The sequence below is a fragment of the Ammodytes marinus genome, assembly GCF_949987685.1.
Source record: "Ammodytes marinus genome assembly, chromosome: 20".
NCBI classification, from domain to species: Eukaryota; Metazoa; Chordata; class Actinopteri; order Uranoscopiformes; family Ammodytidae; genus Ammodytes; species Ammodytes marinus.
The window spans coordinates 3,812,811-3,834,283 of record NC_137224.1 but is presented as its reverse complement, the minus strand read 5'-3'; the positions used below and the strand labels follow the sequence as shown (position 1 = coordinate 3,834,283).

General features: G+C 39.8%; 1 protein-coding gene across 1 annotated transcript; it reads left to right on the top strand.

Moving 5' to 3' along the window:
• Positions 1-947: 947 nt before the first annotated feature.
• Positions 948-20,387, top strand: dusp3a (dual specificity phosphatase 3a). Its single transcript, XM_080048656.1, has 3 exons — positions 948-1,284; positions 10,911-11,143; positions 15,137-20,387. The coding sequence occupies exons 1-3, from the start codon at positions 1,103-1,105 to the stop codon at positions 15,364-15,366; spliced, it is 645 nt and encodes a 214-aa protein (XP_079904782.1). The 5' UTR covers positions 948-1,102; the 3' UTR covers positions 15,367-20,387.
• Positions 20,388-21,473: the final 1,086 nt, after the last annotated feature.

Below are 21,473 nucleotides of genomic sequence, written 5' to 3'. Positions count from 1 at the left end.
TGGGCGTGTGTCACCGCTTCCTTCTCCTGACTGTCTGCCTGGCGGTGGGGTGTGTCTGCTGGAGATAGCGCTGGCGACTGGCAGCGAAGTCAAGTCAGACATAAACAAGCAGGATGATACCGGAAACTGCACGATTTTTGTCATCGAAATAAAAGCACTGCAAACAGCCTGTTGGGCCACTGTCGGTTATTGATCCAAAAGGGACAACAAATAAAAATGTACTGAGTTTAATAATGTAAAACATAATGACGTCTTACAAAGTGCATGGAATTCCAATTGTGATACATTTCATGACTGAAATTCTGAGGTCTGAAAAAAAAAAATTACAGGATAGGTAGGTTACACAAAATGATGAGATAACCAAGACAATGGCTGTCAATCATGGGTAAGCTTCAGGATCCACAGCATGAACTATCAGATGAACTGTTTTGCTATGATGAATGCCAATCAATGATGATTGCATGACGAGCTAATGGCCCAGAGTCAGACAGTAGGGAGAATGCACAAGGGGCTGATGTGCCTGTGTGAATGAACATCCACAGGCACTGTGTTATTATCCCATCTATAAATGTAGGCCTACTCATAATGCCACATTTGCAGAATTAGGCTATTCAAACTGACATTTCAGATTTTTCTTTTGATTAAAAATATGTGAGTGGTAATAGTTTCAAGGTGATAGGCCTATCTATAAGTTGAAAATACCGTTCTGCTCAAGTCAAGATATAGTCTATACCCTACTTTAACGTAGGCCCTGTTCTCAATTCTGGGAACTTTTGTAAAATGTAGCCTAATTGAAATGTCACATTCTACAGCTCACTTTCTCTTTTATTTTGAAAGTGTTCACCGGAACTTCATTTTAAAACTCTTTTGCATTTGACTTCGATGTTGGAAAAAAAAAACCTGTCCAGAGCCCGCCTCAGCACCAGACACCCTAGACAGGACGAGACACCGCGCGCACGGATCTACGTGCGGTAGATAAAAATATGCAGCTGAACTATCGAACGGGGCTCACGAGACTGGAACTGGCCTGTATAGTCTAAAAACAACACAGTTAGTTTAGGACACAATATAAAACGAAGAAGAAGAAGAAGAAGAAGAAGCCATGAAGAAACACCTGAGTCCCTCCAAACTGCTGCAGCAGACCCCGGCGGAGGTCCCGGTGGTCGCGAGCGGAGAGGTGACCGTTCAACAGCTCAACGAACTGCTGGCCAACGGCAGCGGCTACTACAGTTTACCCACACAGCACTTCAACGAGGTTTTCCCCAGGATTTACATCGGCAACGCGTGAGTCATTTATCTTGTCCGCAGGTATAGGCTGTCGGTGTTGGGGTTTGACACTGACAGGTAGGATAAGCTTGTATGTTTTATTTATTTATTGTTGCCTAAACGCTACAATGACAACATTGTTGCATGTCGTGCCGCACGCGCGCATAAAGGGCGTGTTTTTTTAACCTGTTATTTCCCTGTCTCCACTACACTGTCTATAAGCCATGGACGAAAGCGACAGCCTGTTGGTGGGGGGTGTTATTGTTGTTGTGAACAAATTGTGTCCTCAAAATAGCAGCCTGTGCCCACAGCCAGACAGCTAGATGTATCGTGTAACATAATGATATCATATGGAGGTAGATTATATATTGATTGTTATTCCATTGTTTTAAAGCAGATACATGAAACGCCTGGTTTCAGATGTGAAGGGCGGAACTTCATAGATTTTTATTTTATTTTATTCTTTTTACTATCCCTCCATCATTAGTAGCCTATCACTGCCATGTTATAACGGCTTCTTCACCGAGCCGCTCCCATTTCGTCCACTGGGCTGTAGTGGTGTCAACAAGCCCCCACATCTGTGAGAGCGAGGGATTTTAATTCTCATTCATTAAAATAATAATAAAATAAGATAAACACCAACAGGCGGTCTCGTTTCGTGGGGTTCCTGCAGAACAAAAGGGGCGGGAGGAGGAGAGGAGCGCGTGAGTCTTGGAGTCGTGAGTCAGAAGATGCTCGTGACATGAGAAGGAATGTAGTGACGTTAACACACACCTTATAGGAAGCATTTTTCACCTTCAGAGCACACACAGCACACGTCAGGCCTACACTATGAGCAACAAACACACCAACCCATTCATGATAGTGTGATTTTTTTTAGATAATGAACCTGTTATAAGCTTGAAAGTGAAGTTCTACAGTCCCACAGTATGACTATCATTACTCTTACAGCACAATAAATGCTATTTTTGTTTTCCAGAGAGGACAGAATTAGTCAATTACTGCTTTAAGAGAAAACTAATCTGGGTCTATTTTGGTAATGGTTTGCTAAATTTTTGTGTCAGATGTCGATTTTTCCGCTCTACTTGAGTATCATTTAATAGACAAACTGATTAAGTTTGGGTTTTAGATTGTTGGTGGGACCAAACAAGCTATTTGAAGTAAGTGTGATGCACATGTTTCACAATCTCCTGACATATTATGGACCAAACAAATGATTGTGAAAATAATCTTCAAAAGTAATTGCTAGTTGCAGATATGTTGGTAACACTTTATAATAACTATCCATTGTAACTCGTTAATAGATCATTAGTAAACTCTTAATTAATGATTATTAATGATTTGTTAAGTGTTTGTTAGCAGTTTGTTAAGGATTTATAACAATGGTAGATAGTTAATAGCTTAATAATTGAATCAGTTCATCTGGGAGATAATCCGAGATTAACTGATCACGTCACGTTCAAGTCCATGGCATGCACAGTGTGTATTGAGTTTTGGATACTGTGACCCGACAGCTGGACTCATCACACCCCCACACAAGGATTTTATTTATGGACTTCTCCTCTGCTTTTAATACTGTACACATATTCACACTGCTGCACTTTCTAGTGGAGCTTCAGGTCCACCCCACACTGATTTTATGGATTAAAGGTTTTCTACAGAACAGGCCACAACAAGTGCAGGTGAATGGTTTTAAATCCAGCAAAATGGTTTTAAATACTGGCCTCCCCCAAGGCTGTGTTTTATCCCCCATTCTCTTCTCTGTCTACACCAACAACATCTCGTGCAGTGGAGAAGGAATGACTCTTTTAAAGTATGCAGACGACATGGCCTTGGTAGCCCATTTGACGGACATAAGAGCACTGTCCGACTACCATCAGACAGTGAACACCTTGGCCACAAGTTTCCAGGAAATATCGCTGGAACTAAACATTGACAAAACAAAGGAGCTTTGCTGTCGGAGCAGGGGAACACGGAGCTCACAGGAAATGTTTCAACCACTCAGCATCTACGGTCAGCCAGTTGAACAGGTTGAGGTTTTTAAATACCTTGGTACAGAGCTGGACACATCACTGTCGTTCTCACAGCATGCTGACTCTGTATACAGGAAGGCCCAGCAGCGCCTCCACCTGCTGAGGAAGCTCAGAGTTTTTAATGTCAGCAAGGACATTTTAACTGTGGTTTACTGCTCACTCATTGAATCCATACTCACTTTCAATATCTCAGCCTGGTACAACACCCTCACCGTCAAGCACAAAACAAAACTGGCACGTATAGTAAATCAGGCTGGCAAAATAATTGGCTCTCCCCAAACCCCCCTACCACAACTGTACACCCGGTCAGTACTCAGGAAAGCTAATACAATCACACAGGACCCCACCCACCCCCTCCACCAATCCTTTGATTTACTGCCATCAGGTCGACGCTACAGGGTCCCGTTGGCACGGAAAAACACCTACAAAAAATCTTTTATCCCCACTGCCATCACCACACTGAACAGTCACAAATAGGCAACATATCTCACTCCACTCAGTCACCCCTTTGCACTGCTTGCATTTGTTGGTATTTATTTATTGTCATTGTTTGGGACTCTCTGTTTTGTATGTATTTATTTATTTTGTGTACATTGAACCTGCCCTGTCAAAGATGAATTTCTGTCAATTGTGACAGACAATAAAGTTTTTCTTATCTTATCTTATCTTATCTTATTTAAAAATATTTGAAAATGGGGCTGCCCTCAGTTGCCCATGCACTGTGTATAGTCTATAGCCTATTTCAGCCTCGTCGGTATCTCGGATTACCTCCCAGATGAACTAATTCAATTATTAAGCTATTAACTATCTACCATTCTTATAAATCCTTAACAAACTGCTAACAAACACTTAACAAATCATTAATAATCATTAATTAAGAGTTTACTAATGATCTATTAACGAGTTACAACGGATAGTTATTATAAAGTGTTACCGATATGTTTTATGTGACGCAATCTTGTTTTGTCCGACCAACAGTCTAAAATCCAAAGGTCAGTTCACTTTTACACCAAAGCCTGATATTGTAATCTTTCGTGCTCGAAAAAATGACTGAATCATTATAAACAAAATGCATGACCAAAATGTAGGCTAGCTCTTAAATTTGGTTGTAAAAGACCAAGGGCTGCAACAAACAATTACTCTCATTGTTAATCTGTAAATTATTTTCATTGTAAAACAATACATTGTTTAATGGAACTTTTAGTAACTTTGCCTATACAATGAGTTGACATACTGTCTGCTAATAATGAAATACTGGAAGATAACATAGGGCTGCACTATAGCTAACAGTAGTAAACCTGCTGTAAGGCCAGTCTTCCCTATTAACAACTGAGAAAGACATACCTTTACGAACAGTCCTGTAGCTATTGGTTGCAGCATAAGCAAGTCATTTTATTTGTGAATGTTCACATTATGGGACCAACAAATACATGCTATGTAATTTGATTCCAGCGCTAATACCTACACTGTATCAGGAGGTGAAAGGTGCTTTGCAGTTGCACCCAAACGCACAGATACTGTACATGCAGTCCAGTGCATATACTGTATATTAAACATGGCGGAGGCAGATCCATAAATCCCTGGTTTTAATGCTATCGGCTTTGTAATGAATGCCGACTGTTCAGGAATTTACAGCTCCGTGTTCCAGTAAAGGCACTTCCTGGTTTTCTGCACTGACATGTACACATGTGTTACTGTGTGGGGTGTATTGTGTGTGTGTGTGTGTGTGTGTGTGTGTGTGTGTGTGTGTGTGTGTGTGTGCATGTGTGTGTGTGTGTGTGTGTGTGTGTGCATGTGTGTGTGTGTGTGTGTGTGTGTGTGCATGTGTGTGTGTGTGTGTGTGTGTGTGTGTGTGTGTGTGTGTGTGCCAATGTGATAAAGTGATAAACAAAATTCCTGAGTCTGTACAGTTACTTTCTCTAATGAATGAATTAATTAAAGGCTGATGTTTAAATCACATCAATTGCAAGTTGTGTGGAGTTCAGAGTAAGTAATACGATTTGTGAAAGGTTGATAACGATATAGATATTTGGGAGTTAAAAAAGGCAATAATGACATATTGTCCAAGTATAACTATCTCAATATGGATTTGAAATATTTTTTTTTCAACTGTGACTCCGTTTTATACTTTGTCGGACATTTACAGTTGAAAATCTACCTGTCAGTGCTCTCTGGTGGACACAATATGTAACGACAATGTTTTTAAATGACCTTAAAGCTGGAGTGGAGGATTTGGGGAGAAAATGGCAGTTGACATAGAGATTCGAATCCAAATACCTCAACCGCTCCACTTGTTCTCTTTGGTCCCTCCCCTATGGTCCCTCCCTGACATGCTCTACACACCAACAAAGTCGTGCCAAAGTGAATGGACAGTCCCAACAGCCAATACGAACAGAGAATCGGAGCCTCGCTCTAATTGGTCAAAGTGTACAGCTCATGTTAATTTTGACCAATCAAAAATCACATACGCCAGCTTTAAACCTAGTTTTTGCATTTGTGCACTAACATTTCTACATGTCGGCCGATATATACACTATACGCAGAGAGCAATATTGGTCAAGCTCTAATATGATCATCACATATTATGATTTTTCATCATTAAATCTAAATCACACTAACATCGGAAATCACATCAGTGTTTCAAATTTAAAAAATGTATTTGTTCACGCACTAATGAAAACAAATGTTACGGGAAGTCAAATTCCACATCCACTTTGCTGTAATATGCTCCAAAGCTTTTCCAGAGCATCTCTTAATCATTCATTCATGGTAGAGGAGCGATCGAGGGAAGCCCCCTGAGAAACGAGTGTCTCTATGAAGTCCACCATTTGGCTCAGGCCAGTGCCAAGAGGGTGAGAGGGGCGGAGTACAAGTAGATTACTGTACCTCGCTGTTATACAAGAAAATCAATGTGAATAATATGCCATTCTGCCCGGGCCAAGTCTGCAAACATAGTGCTGGCAGAGTTTTGCTTTTAGCCCTGAAAGAGAGACAGATTTCAATGGGCCCTCCCTCGGCTTTATGAGTTACTTTGAAGAGGAGATGTTTGATATCTGATGAAGAAATGATGTCAGCTGATTATCTAGAACAAAGTCTGTCTGGCCATGTATGGTAGGTGGCTCAATTAGTTAAATAATAGTAGCAAAAGAAAAAAAAAGAAAAGAAAATAATAAATACATCAAAAGCTAATTTCAGCATAATACACACTAGAACTTGTCCGGAAGGGGATAGTAATATGTTTGTCAAGTTGTATCCCCCTACTTCACCATAAACAAGTGCAAAATCCAATAAAATAAAGTAAGCAGATAATTTTAAATAATACAAAAATACTACTCCAATCAAGCTATCAGAAAAAACAAAAAAAGAACAAAAAAAGACAAACAAGCCCCATTAACTTACATTCTCCTTCCTCATTTCTGCACTTTTTAAAAATATGTCTTTAGTACATTATTTTAGATTGCATTATATTTCTACTTTGTCAAATCGTTCCATCAAAAGCCTTCTACAAAGGCCAGTGTAATGTAATGTGATATTAAAATGGCCCAGTGTGCAGGGAGAGCTCAGAGCTGGTATTGATTCTTGATGAAAGCCTGCACCTTGTCCACTATATCCCCCATCGGGACCCACTAAGCCTTTCTGCTGATGTATCCTATTAGTTCTACCCCTGTTGCGAATTAAATTGTGTAGCGGGATGCACTGATTAACACAGTGTGTGTGTGTGTGTGTGTGTGTGTGTGTGTGTGTGTGTGTGTGTGTGTGTGTGTGTGTGTGTGTGTGTGTGTGTGTGTGTGTGTGTGTGTGTGTATGTGTGTGCAGCTCACACAATCTAACCTCATGTCCCATATTAGATGAAAAAAAAAATTGCTTTGTCCTTGAAAATGTTCATTAACTTCCCCTGTCAGGGGAGACCCAGGGGAGTTGACCCATAACCTATTCTAGGCCCTGATCTATAGTTTCAAGCAACGTTGAAAATATAATTGTTCCTCTGGCACTCATGAAAAACACATTATAGTTCAAATTATAAAAAGGAACAGTCAGAATATTCACTAAGCCACGCCCACCTCATGTATGCAACAAAACAGAAAAAAAGCTGCTTCACAGTGCTGTAAAATATTGCTTATTATTACTAATCCCTGTGCAGTGTTTGTTGTGTCTGACAAACGTTCAAATGAATAGATCTGTTACTCAATCTAGACTTCCCGGATTGTGTTTGATGTCCCACTGTTATCGGTTCTAAAAGACCATTCTAAAATCTTCCATAGGTGTCCCACATCTGGTAAAATCCGGTAACTGTTGCAGCTATAGTCAGTGACCAGAATTGCATGTTATTTTCTGTTTTGCAATATATTGTATACCTTAATTGTAATATAAATGTATATATGTACAGTATCTTTTTTTTGTCATATCCCAATATAGTTTTAAATGATCCTAAAATATAAACAAACCAAATATGAGGGGTTATCAATTAATTGTACAAAATAGATGAATAGAAAATACATTGGGGTAATGGAAAACCATCAGCAAAATTTTAAAAAATAGTTATCTTTGATTTGGACAATGTAAATAACTCCCAGCTCTTTGAGGAAGTATTCTTTCCATCCCCTAAATGGATTATGACTGTGTTTTCCCAAACCCTTTACACTGTTTCCAGATCAGTGGTAGTCAGCAGCACTATAGAACCACGGTGTGCAGCTCAGGGAAACACTTAAGGTGTGGTGGTTTGGGTTGAGAAAGTCTCTGGCTCTTTGTAAAGCTGCTGTTTAATTATGGATGTCGTGGGACTGCAGCTCCCAGGGTGAGGAGGCTGGGACCGGCCAGGTAAATAGGACAAGAGCCATTGGGTTGAAAATTCACTGCGAACTGTAATAGTGTGCCTCTCTGTGTTGCGTAAAAGTACAGTAAATGGGAACAGTGCTGTTCAGACAGTACAGTCACTACTTCTCCTTAAACACACACACACACACACACACACACACACACACACACACACACACACACACACACACACACACACACACACACACACACACACACACACACACACACACACACACACACACACACACACACACACACACACACACACACACACACACACACTCTGACGCACACATTTGTACAGCTATACTTGTTGGGAGGACATTTATTGACATAATGCATTCACTAGCCCCTTACTCAAATCCTAACCATCAACAAAACTAAATGGCTGACCCCAACCCTTACACTGTCCTCACTTTTCAAAAATGTTGTCACTCCTGTGTGTGTGCTGTTTGTCCTAATGTTAAAAGGACAATCAATAATGTATGCGCACACGCTTCTGTACCACCGAAGGGGAATAATATGAATGTGTTGCGTAGTAGATTCTAGTCTTTACAAGGTGTCTTTGCCCTGCAGATGACACACAGGCAGATGGCCTTGTTCATCCCTCATCCTCCTCCTCTGTCCGTAGAGCAGACTGGGGGCAGGGAGGGTTTTTATATTAGTTCTTGTAGAGAGGGGCTTTGCAGGCTTATACCTCTAGGGAGCTGCCCAGGGTCACCTATAGCCCTGCCTCACCAGCCCTGTATTGACTGAGAGCACGCCAAGCTGTCAGGCTGAGACTTATGACTCACTCCTGCTTCTGAATAATAGGAACAAGCAAGTGTTGAAAAAAGCACATTTTGGTTTTATGTAATTTAAAAGTGTAGATTATTTGACTTACAGCACAACTTTGGCTTCATACGAGTGATCACAGCTTTGGTCTATTTCTAATTTTTATGCACCTTTAACGGTAACCTATCACGTAAAATGCACTTTTCAACATGAATATGGGTCCCCGGCGTGACTACACAATCCCAAAGTATGTAAAAAAAACAACCCTCTGTCTTTCTCACCTCCACTGAAAACCCGTTTCCGAAAAACCCTAGTGAGATTTCTCTCCCCTTATGACGTTTTGTTGCTGTCACATAAATCTACACAGCTAATTAGTGACACTAAACGCTCCACAAAGAAAACGTTAATATATAACATAAACAACAGAGGCCTTTTATTAAGAATCAATGGCCAGTGCTTTGGGCCAGGTTGGATGGTAACAATTGACACAGGCATTGAGCCAGAAACACTGCACTCCTCCTTTTGTTTTATGGTTGGTTAGTTCTGTGAGCTTGTTTGCTCTGTACAGGCCTAACGTGGCGTATGACAGTTGTTACAAGCAAATTAAGAGTAGAGCAGCAGATTTATTGTTTCCTGGAAGTTGAGTTGATGAAGACAAAAGTGGAGCTTACTGAGAATGAAAAGATCTGCCATTTCTGTCTGTCTATAGTCCTGCTTAAAATTGTTTAGCAAAAATGTAAAAGTTAAATTCTTAATATAAGCTGTTAGCAACAATATATGTTGAATTAGTCTTTCTATCATGATGCCACATGAGCCTGTTCATTCATTTTAGTAATTGTATCTTTGTGCTCTAGTGGATATATCTCTGGTAGTTTAAAAAAAAAAAAAATTCTAACATCCAATTTGAAAGACCCCACATCCACACAAGTGTTTTAGCTTATTTAGCCTGATTTGACCTCCACTCCATCTAGTTTAGCAAATGTTCAGGCACGAGGACAAACATATTGTTACAGAAGGAAACACAACAGGTGCACATAATAAACTGAATCAGTCTAATCAAGCAGAATAAGTGAAACCACCTGTGTGGCCTCTGTCTGTGGGAACTTGCTTTTATTTTATTTTTTATAAAGAATAAATAAAAAAATATCAGTAAATTTGTTGCTACTTCGAGCTTTAGTGGATATGCTGAACTTTAAAAAAAAAACTTTAAATATACTATACCATTTGGGATAGCATTTAAAAAAAAAAAGACACATTCGAAAACTGTTTTAAAGATGCTGTGATAGTGCCATCACCGTGTTCACTAAAACAAATGCAGGGTTGTCGATGTGTAAGAGGCAACCTGAACCTACATTATACAAAATATCCCTTTAAAACAAATTGTGCTGACACGCTCCTTTCCTGTATAGTATCAGGTGTTTATTATTAGTGCTGCAATTTGTCTTGGATGTCTTGTTCGGCTGCTGTACACTCATCGTTTTGTGAAGTGTAAGAAGTTAGTATCCCAAGATCCAAAAAAATAGGCACTCTGCAAGGTTTTAAAAGTCGACAAAGTTTGTTTCAGACGTGTCACAGACATCAGCAACTTTCTAAAGTGATTACAGTTGAAGTCAGCGATACTGGGGAATGGTTGTTGTCAAAGTCACTTTTTGTCAAAATCAGTGAATATCTCCTCACTATCTTCTACCTTTCGGTACTGTGTGTGCACAAAAAAAAATATGGGGTTAATACACAGCCTAGGCTCTGTAAACTGTAATGTAGACAAAGGATATGTAAACAGAGGAGGTCCACCGTAGCTAGCAACATGCCTGTTTATAGAGCCTAGGCTGTGTATTAACACTGGCATTATTTTCCAGCGCACACAGTACGGACGGGTAGCGTCATCATGAGGAGATATTCACAGATTTTGTGAAAAAGTGATTTTGACAACGAGCGTGCTCCAGAATCACTGACTCCACCTTTAAATGGTTTTACAAAGAAATGTAACTCTGATCCCCTAATCTCATCTCTCCTACCCAGGTTCGTGGCCCACAATGCAATGCGTCTGCAGAAACTGGGCGTGACGCACGTCCTGAACGTGGCGGAGGGAACCTCCTTCATGCACGTCAACACCAGTGTGGAGTTCTACACCGGAACAGGCATCACGTACCTCGGTTTCCAGGCCAACGACACCGAGAAGTTCAACCTCAGCTCCTTCTTTGAGGAGGGGGCTGACTTCATCGACAAGGCCCTAGCGCACAATAATGGCAAAGGTGAGTTTATTTTCCTTGTATCTTAAAGCTATAGTGCGTAACTTCTGTCACCCCATGTGGAATTCTGAGCTATTACAATAACATTGTCGGTGCATCTACATGAGGTAAGCTTTCGGTGATTAGCGCATGGATTTTATATCTTCTGCTGTACGTCCAGGTTTTTTCGAAGTGATAGAATCAACAACTGACACATTTCGTGGGCGCTTCTTGAGCTCCTGCGCCAGTGTCAGGGGGGGGGGGGGGGGGCGACACCAGTTCATAAACGTTGCCATACTGAGAAATACAGAGAGAGTTTTGTGGAGCTGATATAGGCTTAATCAGCTTTATACTAACTAATTTGAATTTAACCAACATTAATTCAAATGAAAAAGTTACGCACTGTAGATTTAAGTTTGTTATGTGGAGATTTGAAAAGCTCAAATTCACCTGCATTGTATTGTAGAGAAAGCAGAGTGTATCTTCAATCACTATCACTTTCACAGTTGGAAAGCCGACTGAAGCCCTGAAGCTACTGCAAAGTGTGCGACTCAATCTACAATAGAGTTCTTTAGCTTGTTGTTATTATATTTTGGGCTGCAGAGTCTGAATATATGTGGGTGTAGAGGCATCATCCACACCTGACAGCTCCACTGTTGAAATAACAGGCATATGAGCCCCTTTAGAAATGGAGAAATACTGCAGTCAATACAGAGACATTGCACTCTGAAAAACAAGTGTGCTGAAAAACGATAGATTTTTGCAGATGGAATTATTGCCGGGCTAATGGACGGAATTGAATTACCTCACCATTACCCTTACCTTCTTAGAGACAGAAATCCCAAACGCACAGGGCTTAGAGATGGTTCTGCGGTAATAATAACAGTATCAGATGACCATGAAAATGATAGGTTATCGGATATTGGCATAAAATGTAACATCACTTTTTATCATAACATGCAAATGCACCAAAAAGAAATAAGAATTCGAGTGTTTGTCTTAACCTTTCAAAGATAGGGGAAATCAAAAGGTTACACAGTGTCTTTCTCCGTTTGACAGAAATGTGTTGAGACAATTGAAAACAAGCTCGTCGTCTTGCTGCCTGTCTGACAAAGGATACACCATTTAAGGCATCCTTTTAATGATTCAGTCTCAATGCACTTCATTATTGATGGTTCTTAAAGTGAAAGACAATAGTGACGGCCCTGAGTGTCTCAGGCTAAATGTGACACACTCCGGAGCTCTGCTCCACATTCCATTATCAGACCGCATCCCAAGACGTCAACATTGTCAAGATGTTTCACACATAACACACCTCTAGCACCAAACACTTTGTGCACCAAATTGATGTATGACAAAGGGTTAAAATGCAGAAATCATAAGGAATTAAGTTTTACATTTTACATTTTGTATTGCAACTTTTCACATGTGTTTGAAAGCTGAATTTTTAAATTGAAGACAGCTCTTGCAAGGCTGCAACTAATTTGTCACCGCACATGGGAGGATGTGTTTAATAAGTGAGCTGAACCCTGTACTTTAGGGCATGGATTCATTGTCAGCTGTGACACAGAAAAGTGTCTTCATTTCCCGGGCAGTTTAGAAAAATGTGCGACAACAACACAGTGGTAAATCAGGAGGATGAGATCACGATGGAGGAGAGGTGTGTGTGTGTGTGTGTGTGTGTGTGTGTGTGTGTGTGTGTGTGTGTGTGTGTGTGTGTGTGTGTGTGTGTGTGTGTGGAAATAGGACAAAGTGAGTCACCACTGCCCCTGCTGTTGCTGTAGTTTTACATTGTGCTATGTGGAACATTAGCCTTGACATTTTCTGACCCCCCCTAGCCGTTAGCTCTGGAAAGGTCACGGCTGTGGGATTTTAATGAGGAACTGCATTGATGCATTGCTGTTCCTATTTGCCACTGTGAAGCATTAGGCTATTATATATAGAGTAAGCTGATGTGTTTACAAGCTCAGGCTGAATACTTACATCTACACATAGGTAGAAACTAGCAACAAAAACCAAACACATTGCACTAATCAATATAGATTTCCATTAACACTGGATCAATGGATATTTGTAAGGTGAAAGGTGAAGGCATATCAATTGACAAACAGTTAAAACATGACTGTAGATTTGATGGTAGCTCAACAACTCGTAGGATTTGAGATTGTTAAGGTATCTAAAGTTTTTGCATGTACGTATACACCACTGAAATCAAAGATCTAAGACTCTTTCTATGCACACAGAAGGTGTACTGCTCTCAAATGTATTAAACAAAATGCATATTAGAGTTTTGAATACGAGGGGACTGCCCTGTTAGCGAGTGAGTGATGGGGAGAGGTAGTCTTGAGCCAAAGATCCCGCGTGTCTAACAAAGGGATATACACTGGAATCCATATTGATCGGTTGGCAGGCCGGGTGATTAGGTAATGAAGAGGTCATTCCTTTGGCAGTGGACTGTTGTGTGTGTGTGTGTGTGTGTGTGTGTGTGTGTGTGTGTGGGGGGGGGGGGGGTAGCTCTGTAGTACAGGGACATAGAGAGGTGTTGTATTTTAAAATATAGTGCAGAATCAGCACATCAGCTGCTCTGTAAACAAGTTACATTCCTCATGGGAGACTTTGGCTCGTCAGTGATCAAGGTGTAAGACAGACGGAGACACAACTTAGAAGGCAAATACAAACGAGACGTGACGCGTATATAAACACTAAGATATAAGACCATAGGGGTGGGTAATATAGTCTCAAAATTATATCACAAATGTATAAGGATTTAAAAAAAAAATATGAACAACATTTTATTGGTGGTTGCAGCTTGCAAGCAGCAGCATTTATTATGTAAAATAAAATGATTGGCATGCTCCATCTCTATTTTCCAACTAGCTAACTGTTATTGGTGACATTCTACATATTTCTAAGTGTCTGTTGTCACTTTCCATTTCCATTGATATTTCATTGATTTGATATTGCATAATATGACACTTTATTATTATTACATAAAAATGTATACTGGTATTATCGTGGAGAGGATGATATGGGACAGCCCTATTAGACAATACAAATGCAGCACTAGGGACGTACCTACTGTATGTGCTGTACACGCACACACACACACACACACACACACACACACACACACACACACACACACACACACACACACACACACACACACACAAGGCACATATTCTTTGCCTCGCTGTAGGAGGCGACTGCAGTGGAGATGATTGACTTTGTGAGTGTGCAGCAGAGGTCACGTCCTGTGTATTTGCATCTCGTGGCCCAGAAGATGCTTCGCTAGGCAGGTTTGGTCACAGCAGCATATGTTCCCTTAAGCACTCTGTCTCATTTCATATGTTAGTTTGATTATCTTTCTTTCCACATTTCTCTTCCTATGGTAATTTCTTTGTTGTCCTTTAGGTAAAGAAGCTGCAATGAAGCTGAAATACTGTATATTTTAACACGTGAACCTATTTAAATGAACCAATGGGCTTGTAGCTCAGAGCCACAGACAGTAGTTGAGAAGACGCTAGCAAAGATCTTTAGGACAGCAGGCGCTGGTGTCGTAAAAACACTACCGCTGTTGTCCAAAGGGGGCTCTAGAACCAATCAAAATGAATTCCACCCAACACATACATTTAATAGTAAAACCAGTAACGCTGATCACTTGAAGTGCACTCTGCTTTTAAAATGATTTATAACCGTACTCGGCATTTCTCTGTGGGCATTCTACAGCCGCGGAAAAAATTAAGAGACCAGTCTGGATTTTTCTTAAATCTTTATCTCTACATTACTTATTTTGGTTGTGAATTTGGTAGAAATGTTGTCAGTTGTTTATATTATGAAATCAAAATGTTCATTTTCCTCAAACATATGCCTATAAAGAGTAAAACAAGAGACACTGAACATTTGGTGTGGTCTCTTAATTTTTTTCCAGAGCTGTATATTTGTGTGTGGATCTGTGAAGCCATGCCTCTAGCCCTCATCTCATTGTTCTCTCTCCCCTCCCTGTCTAACCTCCAGGGAAGGTGTACGTCCACTGCAGAGAAGGCTACAGCCGCTCCCCCTCCATGGTCGTGGCCTATCTCATGCTGCGGCACAAAATGTCTGCCCGGCAGGCGGTGGCCGTGGTGCGGCAGAAGAGAGAGATCGGCCCCAACGACGGCTTCCTGCGCCAACTCTGCCAACTGAACGAGAGGCTGGCGCAGGAGGGCAGGCTCAACGGGGAGGTGTGCAAACTAAAGACCAAATGAAAAGCCCTACTCCCCTTCCCCGTCCACGAAACTCCCATCATGCCTTTCACTGGCTGCTCTCGGAGACTGACTAACTGACCCCCACCCTGACCAAACCAGCACCCATCTGACACTCCAGGGGGTATTCTGAGACACAAAAGCATTTATCTCTGTAGATAATTACTCCTTACATACACACACACACACATACACACACACACACACACACACACACACACACACACACACACACACACACACACACACACACACACACAATCTCACACATGTTTTTTTCTTTATAATCGTCTGTTCATGTCAGTCACTGCTGCTGTAAAGGGACATCCGTACGTCCTCTGCCTGCTCCTACATAGAGTGTGATCTTAAACGCTCAATACAAACAAACCCCTTAAAGGCGCAGTTAGCGATTCTTTACTGGTATGTAAACAAAGAGTATTTGAACAAAGCTAGCCCACCATTGCTAGCAACATATGCCTGTTTACAGAGCCTAGGCTGTGTATTAACACTGGATTTTTTTATTGGTAGCAGATAGTAAGGAGGTAATCACTGATTTTGACAAACGTGGTTTTGTCAACAAGCATTCTCCAGAATCGCTGACTCCACCTTTAACCCCTTTTTCTAAACTCTACACCACACAGATGTGCAGACGTCCCGCTGCTAGCACCTGAAAGCCGACCTACTTACAAGCATTCCTACAATCCCACACGAAAATAGTGGTCGACAAAGGTGAAACACTTTCACCCTGGTTTTTAAGATTTTAACTTAGAATAGTTTTACGTACAAAACAGAAGACAATAGCACAATCATTCCATAGTTTTCCACTGCCGGGAATGTCAGTGGTGTGTTTCCGTCCAGCAGGAGTACTCTATATATCAATTCCAAAATAACTATTTTTAAGTTATATAAAGTAGATGGCAGCAACATGCAGACAAAATGAGACGTTTATGTTACAGAAAAAGTGATATGAGAATCCCAGACATTCCATGGACACTGAAAAAGCCGATCAAGAGTTTAGTTTGCGAACTTTATCCTTAAAATCCTCAATTTTATCAAAACATTGAATGCACAAACACAGATTATTCACACTCTTACTGCAAGCTGTAGCTCTATGTAGCATTTTCAATGGGCATCCTTGACTCTCTGGCCTCTGGTTTGACGGTGGTAGTAACGTTGCATTTGTCCAGTGCCGACACAGAGCAGTTGTGTCACAAACAACAGCTAAAGGTCGAGCTAATTAAAAATAACGAGACAAGTGTGCTTTGCTGACAAATGACCATTTGAGATAATGTGACGTTATTGTCTGGTTTTGTCATTGAGTTCAATCAGCCTGTACAAAAGATACATCCCATTTAGATGAGTGGGTACAGTATATGGATGTATTATCTTCTTAAACAGTAGAAAAGGTCAGCTAATTTATAATAATGTATTTTCTGAAGTAGCTTATTCAGAATTTCAATTTCCTCCTGCAGCAGAAATTGTTCGAGTGACAATAATTTTAAGTCATTCTCTATACTGAAGGCAGCCGTACAAAATGTAAATGTACTCATCAGTAAGCTGTAGCAAAGACCAGTTTTACTCTTAATAGATATTCTGACATAGTGTGAACACAATCTGCTGGTTCAGTTTGTGTTTGTGGCAAGTTTTTATACAGCGAGGAAACTTGTTTATCCAGTACTGCTTAGCTGAAGAACAATTAAAATGTGTCCTTCTGCTGTTGAACATTTTAAAATGCAGTTTTAACGATTTTCTGACCATTTTATAAATAAAACGTTTATTCAAAAAGACTAATAAACTAATAAAAATTGTTGTGTGGTGCAGCTTTGAACATGTTACTGCAGACAGGAGGCTAAAATGTAAGAAAAAAAATATATCTGTTTTTAATAACTGCCGGCTTTGAGTGGATGTACCCAAAGGTTTAAATCAGTTGTTGTAACATTGGTTAACAGGTCATGCAGAAAATTGACATGCTAATGCTAACACCCACCTCCCCAATTCAATGCCAACATCAGCAGGTTGTTAAAAGATGATTATACCACCTTCAAACTAGAGGCCTTTAGGTTTTAACTGTCAAATACATCATGGAGGTAAAGGATGCCACCCACATGTCCAGCAGAACGTTCCAGTCATGATGCCAGAGAGTTGACCACTGCCAGTTCCCTGACACAGCCCTTCGGCCGCTATCCAGTTCCACTGTTTTCATAGCCCACAGTTTGTCCCAGGTCCATAATACACAACATGTCACTACTTCTTGTCTCACTCCTACGCGTGTGTGTCATACGGTAATTTATTATGCCTGACTTTTATGCACACACAAGGGGGTCAAATCACACATTTTAGTTTGTATTTTTTAAGTTGTATGTACTAAAAGCATTGCGATATATGTCAATACCCCCATCAGATATATAGAATGTACTCACATCTAAACATGACTAGCCAGGCTGTAGTTGTTAGGTATAGGCAAACGGTATAGTGCAACAAATACATTTAAAAGTATTACTAATGGTTCTTTAGACTAGACCTAGTGCCAGGAATGGGAGAGTGATGGAGTGATTTTAAAACGTGCAGCCGATCACTCTTTGAAAGAAAGAGAGGGAGAAAAAGAGAGAAAGAGAGAGAGAGACAGGGTTCCCACGATCATGAAATTGCTGGAAAAGTTATAACATTTTTAAGAAATTCATTCAAGACCTTGAAATGGTTTGGAAATATTTGGAAGAAGATCTTTTAAAATGGTTGAATCTACCAATTTTTTTGGCAAGTGTTTAATACTTCATCATAAAAATTCCCAAAAATGTCTTACATTTAAACATTTCATGGAAAAGTTTGAAAATGTTTTGGTAAAAAATGTGTGTGGGAACCCTGTAGAGAGTTTTTTTAGAGACAAAATTCACACAAATGGAGCAACTGTTTCGCTGGATAACCACCAGAATGGCCTCAGTTTAAGCCACACATCAGATTGTGCACATTTCTCTTATACAACAAATGTCTTGGGGCATGTTCACATTGATCCAAATGGGGGACTGTAGTCTCACTAGAAAGGAACTAGGTTGTCTCACCTCATTACTGGCACTATTTATTCCTCCTTTGATATATCTGTAAACATATGAATATATACATGTATACTGTATATACATATTTAAGTGTTGACATATATGAATGTATGAGCAATGTGTCTATAATGTGTAGGTATCTTCGGTATGTCTTAAGTCTTTATATATCATGTTATATTTGTATATCGCCGAAAATCTCCTCCATTACTTTCTGTTCCACAGTTGATTACATTGTGCATTCATATTCAAATATTAATGTACATGTAAAATTGTTCTGTGTAATTGTGATTTCACAATTGTGCAAAAAGTTGCTTACGGTAGAGGACTTTTTTTCCCAAGCTTAGCTGGGATACTGAGGCATGTATTCATCGTGTTTACTATGGTGTATTTAGTGTAGTTTTAAGTTTCCATGGTGATGCTTAATTATTCATAAAATACAGCAAGATGCAGGTGGCAGCATAAGATGGATATGGATTATCCTGCATACGATCTTAATGCGTACATACATGTCCAACTCATCACATCAACCGTTCATTTGTAGCTTGGAAACATTTACAGCTTATTTCTCGTCAGTATTTGAAAGTTTTCTCCCTAAAATCCATATCTGGCTTTTCCGATGGAATTAATTGATTCTCAAGCTACACTTTCCATTTCAATGCAATGTCCATACGAATGAAAAACACTGACTCAAACTTTTCTGAATGGTTAATGAGTGCTGACACTTTGACCCTGTTTTGGGGGAATTCCTGATTGCAAGAAAAATCAAACGCAGCAGACTTGAATTTGACATTTCTTTCAGTGCATGTGTCTCACTGCATCTCCCCATCACCTCGTCACGAACCCCCAAGGAAGTTTGCTTTACGGGAATGATTATATAACAAAGCCGGGGTGTGTATTTACGTCTGCAGACACAGAGATCTCACACAAACACAGGATACGTGAACGTAAAAAAAAAAAACATTTCTAAATGTGTCTGATTGGCTTTCTTGTCATTCAAATGAACTGGGGTGTCACTCATACAAATATTTACACCTGCTCTACAATACTGCCCTCCTTCTGAATGCACAAAAACCTAAAACTAACCCTAACTTTACACGGTTTAGTACTTCTTGTTGAGTTTTCATATTCAGTATATCTTTAAATTCGGGGTTCAATGGGGCTAAATTATTCTAATCGATCCAGTATGAGGGTACGTACTTCATAGCATCAACTGCCTACGCCAACACCAACCTGCTTGTTGATATTCAATCATTGACAGTTTTGGCTCGAGGCTCCTCAAGATATCGCCTGATCAAGACCCATTTTGGTAGCTAAACTAGCCATCATAGAAGTTTTCTGTAAAAAATTTTATCCACTATTTACACATGGCATAAATGTGCAACTGTAGTATGCATAAACAGAAAGCTTCTGTGATGGCTACACTGATGGCGACACTCCTTTTTTTATGCATTGAGTAACAGTTAAACACTGCCACCTGCTTTTCAAAAAAATAAAGTTCTTTTTTTTTTACATTTTCTTTTTTTACCTTTATAGTGTTTGTATGTCTTCTTGACGTCATAAATTGTTACAATCCAACCACGTGTTTTCTTGTCAAATTCCACTTAAAAAGGCAAATGTTTGTTCGTCCTTAACGTGAAACCCTGTGATGTCTTTTTTGTTTTTTGTACCTTTTTTCAACGTACCAGCACCATTTTGTGGGTTATACTCCAGGTACAGTAAGCATTGTATGTATTAACGAGAATGTCAATTTGTGAAATGCCATTAATGTAAATTGTTATATATATATATATATATATATATATACCGAGTATGTGACACGCACTAAGGCAATTGTGAATCGCTGCATTTTACTGTCATAACGGCCCGGGCCTAATGTTTCGATAGGACTTTGTTTAATTTGGAGTTGAAATTGTAGGTGAAGCATTGTTTTCTGATTTTCCCCTCAAAGTATTGTTTAGTTAATTTGTATTTAAATGTGTCCTGTTACAAGGATATTTCTTGATTATTTTGTAATTATATTTTGCTTTGCTAATAAAGAAGGCCTTTTTAACTTTAAGAAACTCTGAACAGTTAACGAAAGTGAGATCTAACCATCAAGTTCAATACAGTTTGTCAAAATCCATTTCATTTTTGGGAGTCACCTTTAATGGTAGTCAAACCTGGACCATACTGTAATTTACTTCATTCATAGTGAGAGAGTTGCCAGAGACGATTGGAAGGTTGTTAAATAATTCAACGAGAGCCAGGTAGTTATTCTATCACAATAAAGTACATTGTAAATTGACGTCTGTACAAAATTGCCTGTCCCACGCGGAGTCTCCTAGCTAAAAACTTGAGATGTTTGAACCCTCCTTGACTCATCTGGCTAGACTTATCTGAATTGTCCATGAAACAATGAATTCCATCCATCTATTTCTACGGAGAGCTTTATAACCAATGCCACAAATGATTTACAATTACCGCTGGGCCCAGGTATAAGTGTCGACATCATAGCTGTCATCTTCTCCTTTCTCCCATTCTAATTCAACAGCTACGAGGAACTTTAAAATATTTCTGAAAGTCTCATTTTACCTCTGATGATCATAAATGACCTGTAACAGCAAACGAGACCATCAGTGCAAATAATGCTGTTTTTATATAGTTTTCTTAATGCCTTTGTCATGGGTACGCTCACCCAGGAACAACAGCTGGGGTCTTAAAAACACTACCGCTTTTGTCCAAAGGGGGTGCAAAGAATTAACACAAACTGAAAGTTCCTCGTAGAACTTTTAAAACCAGGTGTTTTAGCACAAATGAGCCCACTGCCATGACACAGTCTACAGTATGTATTTTTGTCACACAGTTACATTTCTGTTCATGTAGGACTTTGTTGTGATGTTGGATTGGCTTATTTATGAGTATATATCCACATATAGATATATATAATCCCAATGAACGCATCACAACAGCAAAGGACACAGCACCCCACCCAAAAAGCCTTATACAGTATACAGATTGATTCTCTCGATTGATTTTGAGTTTGTGTATCTCACTTCACACAGTAGGAAGATAAGGGGACAG

Excerpts from the sequence above, each read along its gene's own strand:
- dusp3a (XM_080048656.1), top strand. The coding sequence starts at position 1,103 with ATGAAGAAACACCTGAGTCCCTCCAAACTGCTGCAGCAGACCCCGGCG. Across the intron at positions 1,285-10,910 it reads AGGATTTACATCGGCAACGC|GTTCGTGGCCCACAATGCAA; the intron begins GTGAGTCATTTA and ends TCTCCTACCCAG. Across the intron at positions 11,144-15,136 it reads AGCGCACAATAATGGCAAAG|GGAAGGTGTACGTCCACTGC; the intron begins GTGAGTTTATTT and ends TCTAACCTCCAG.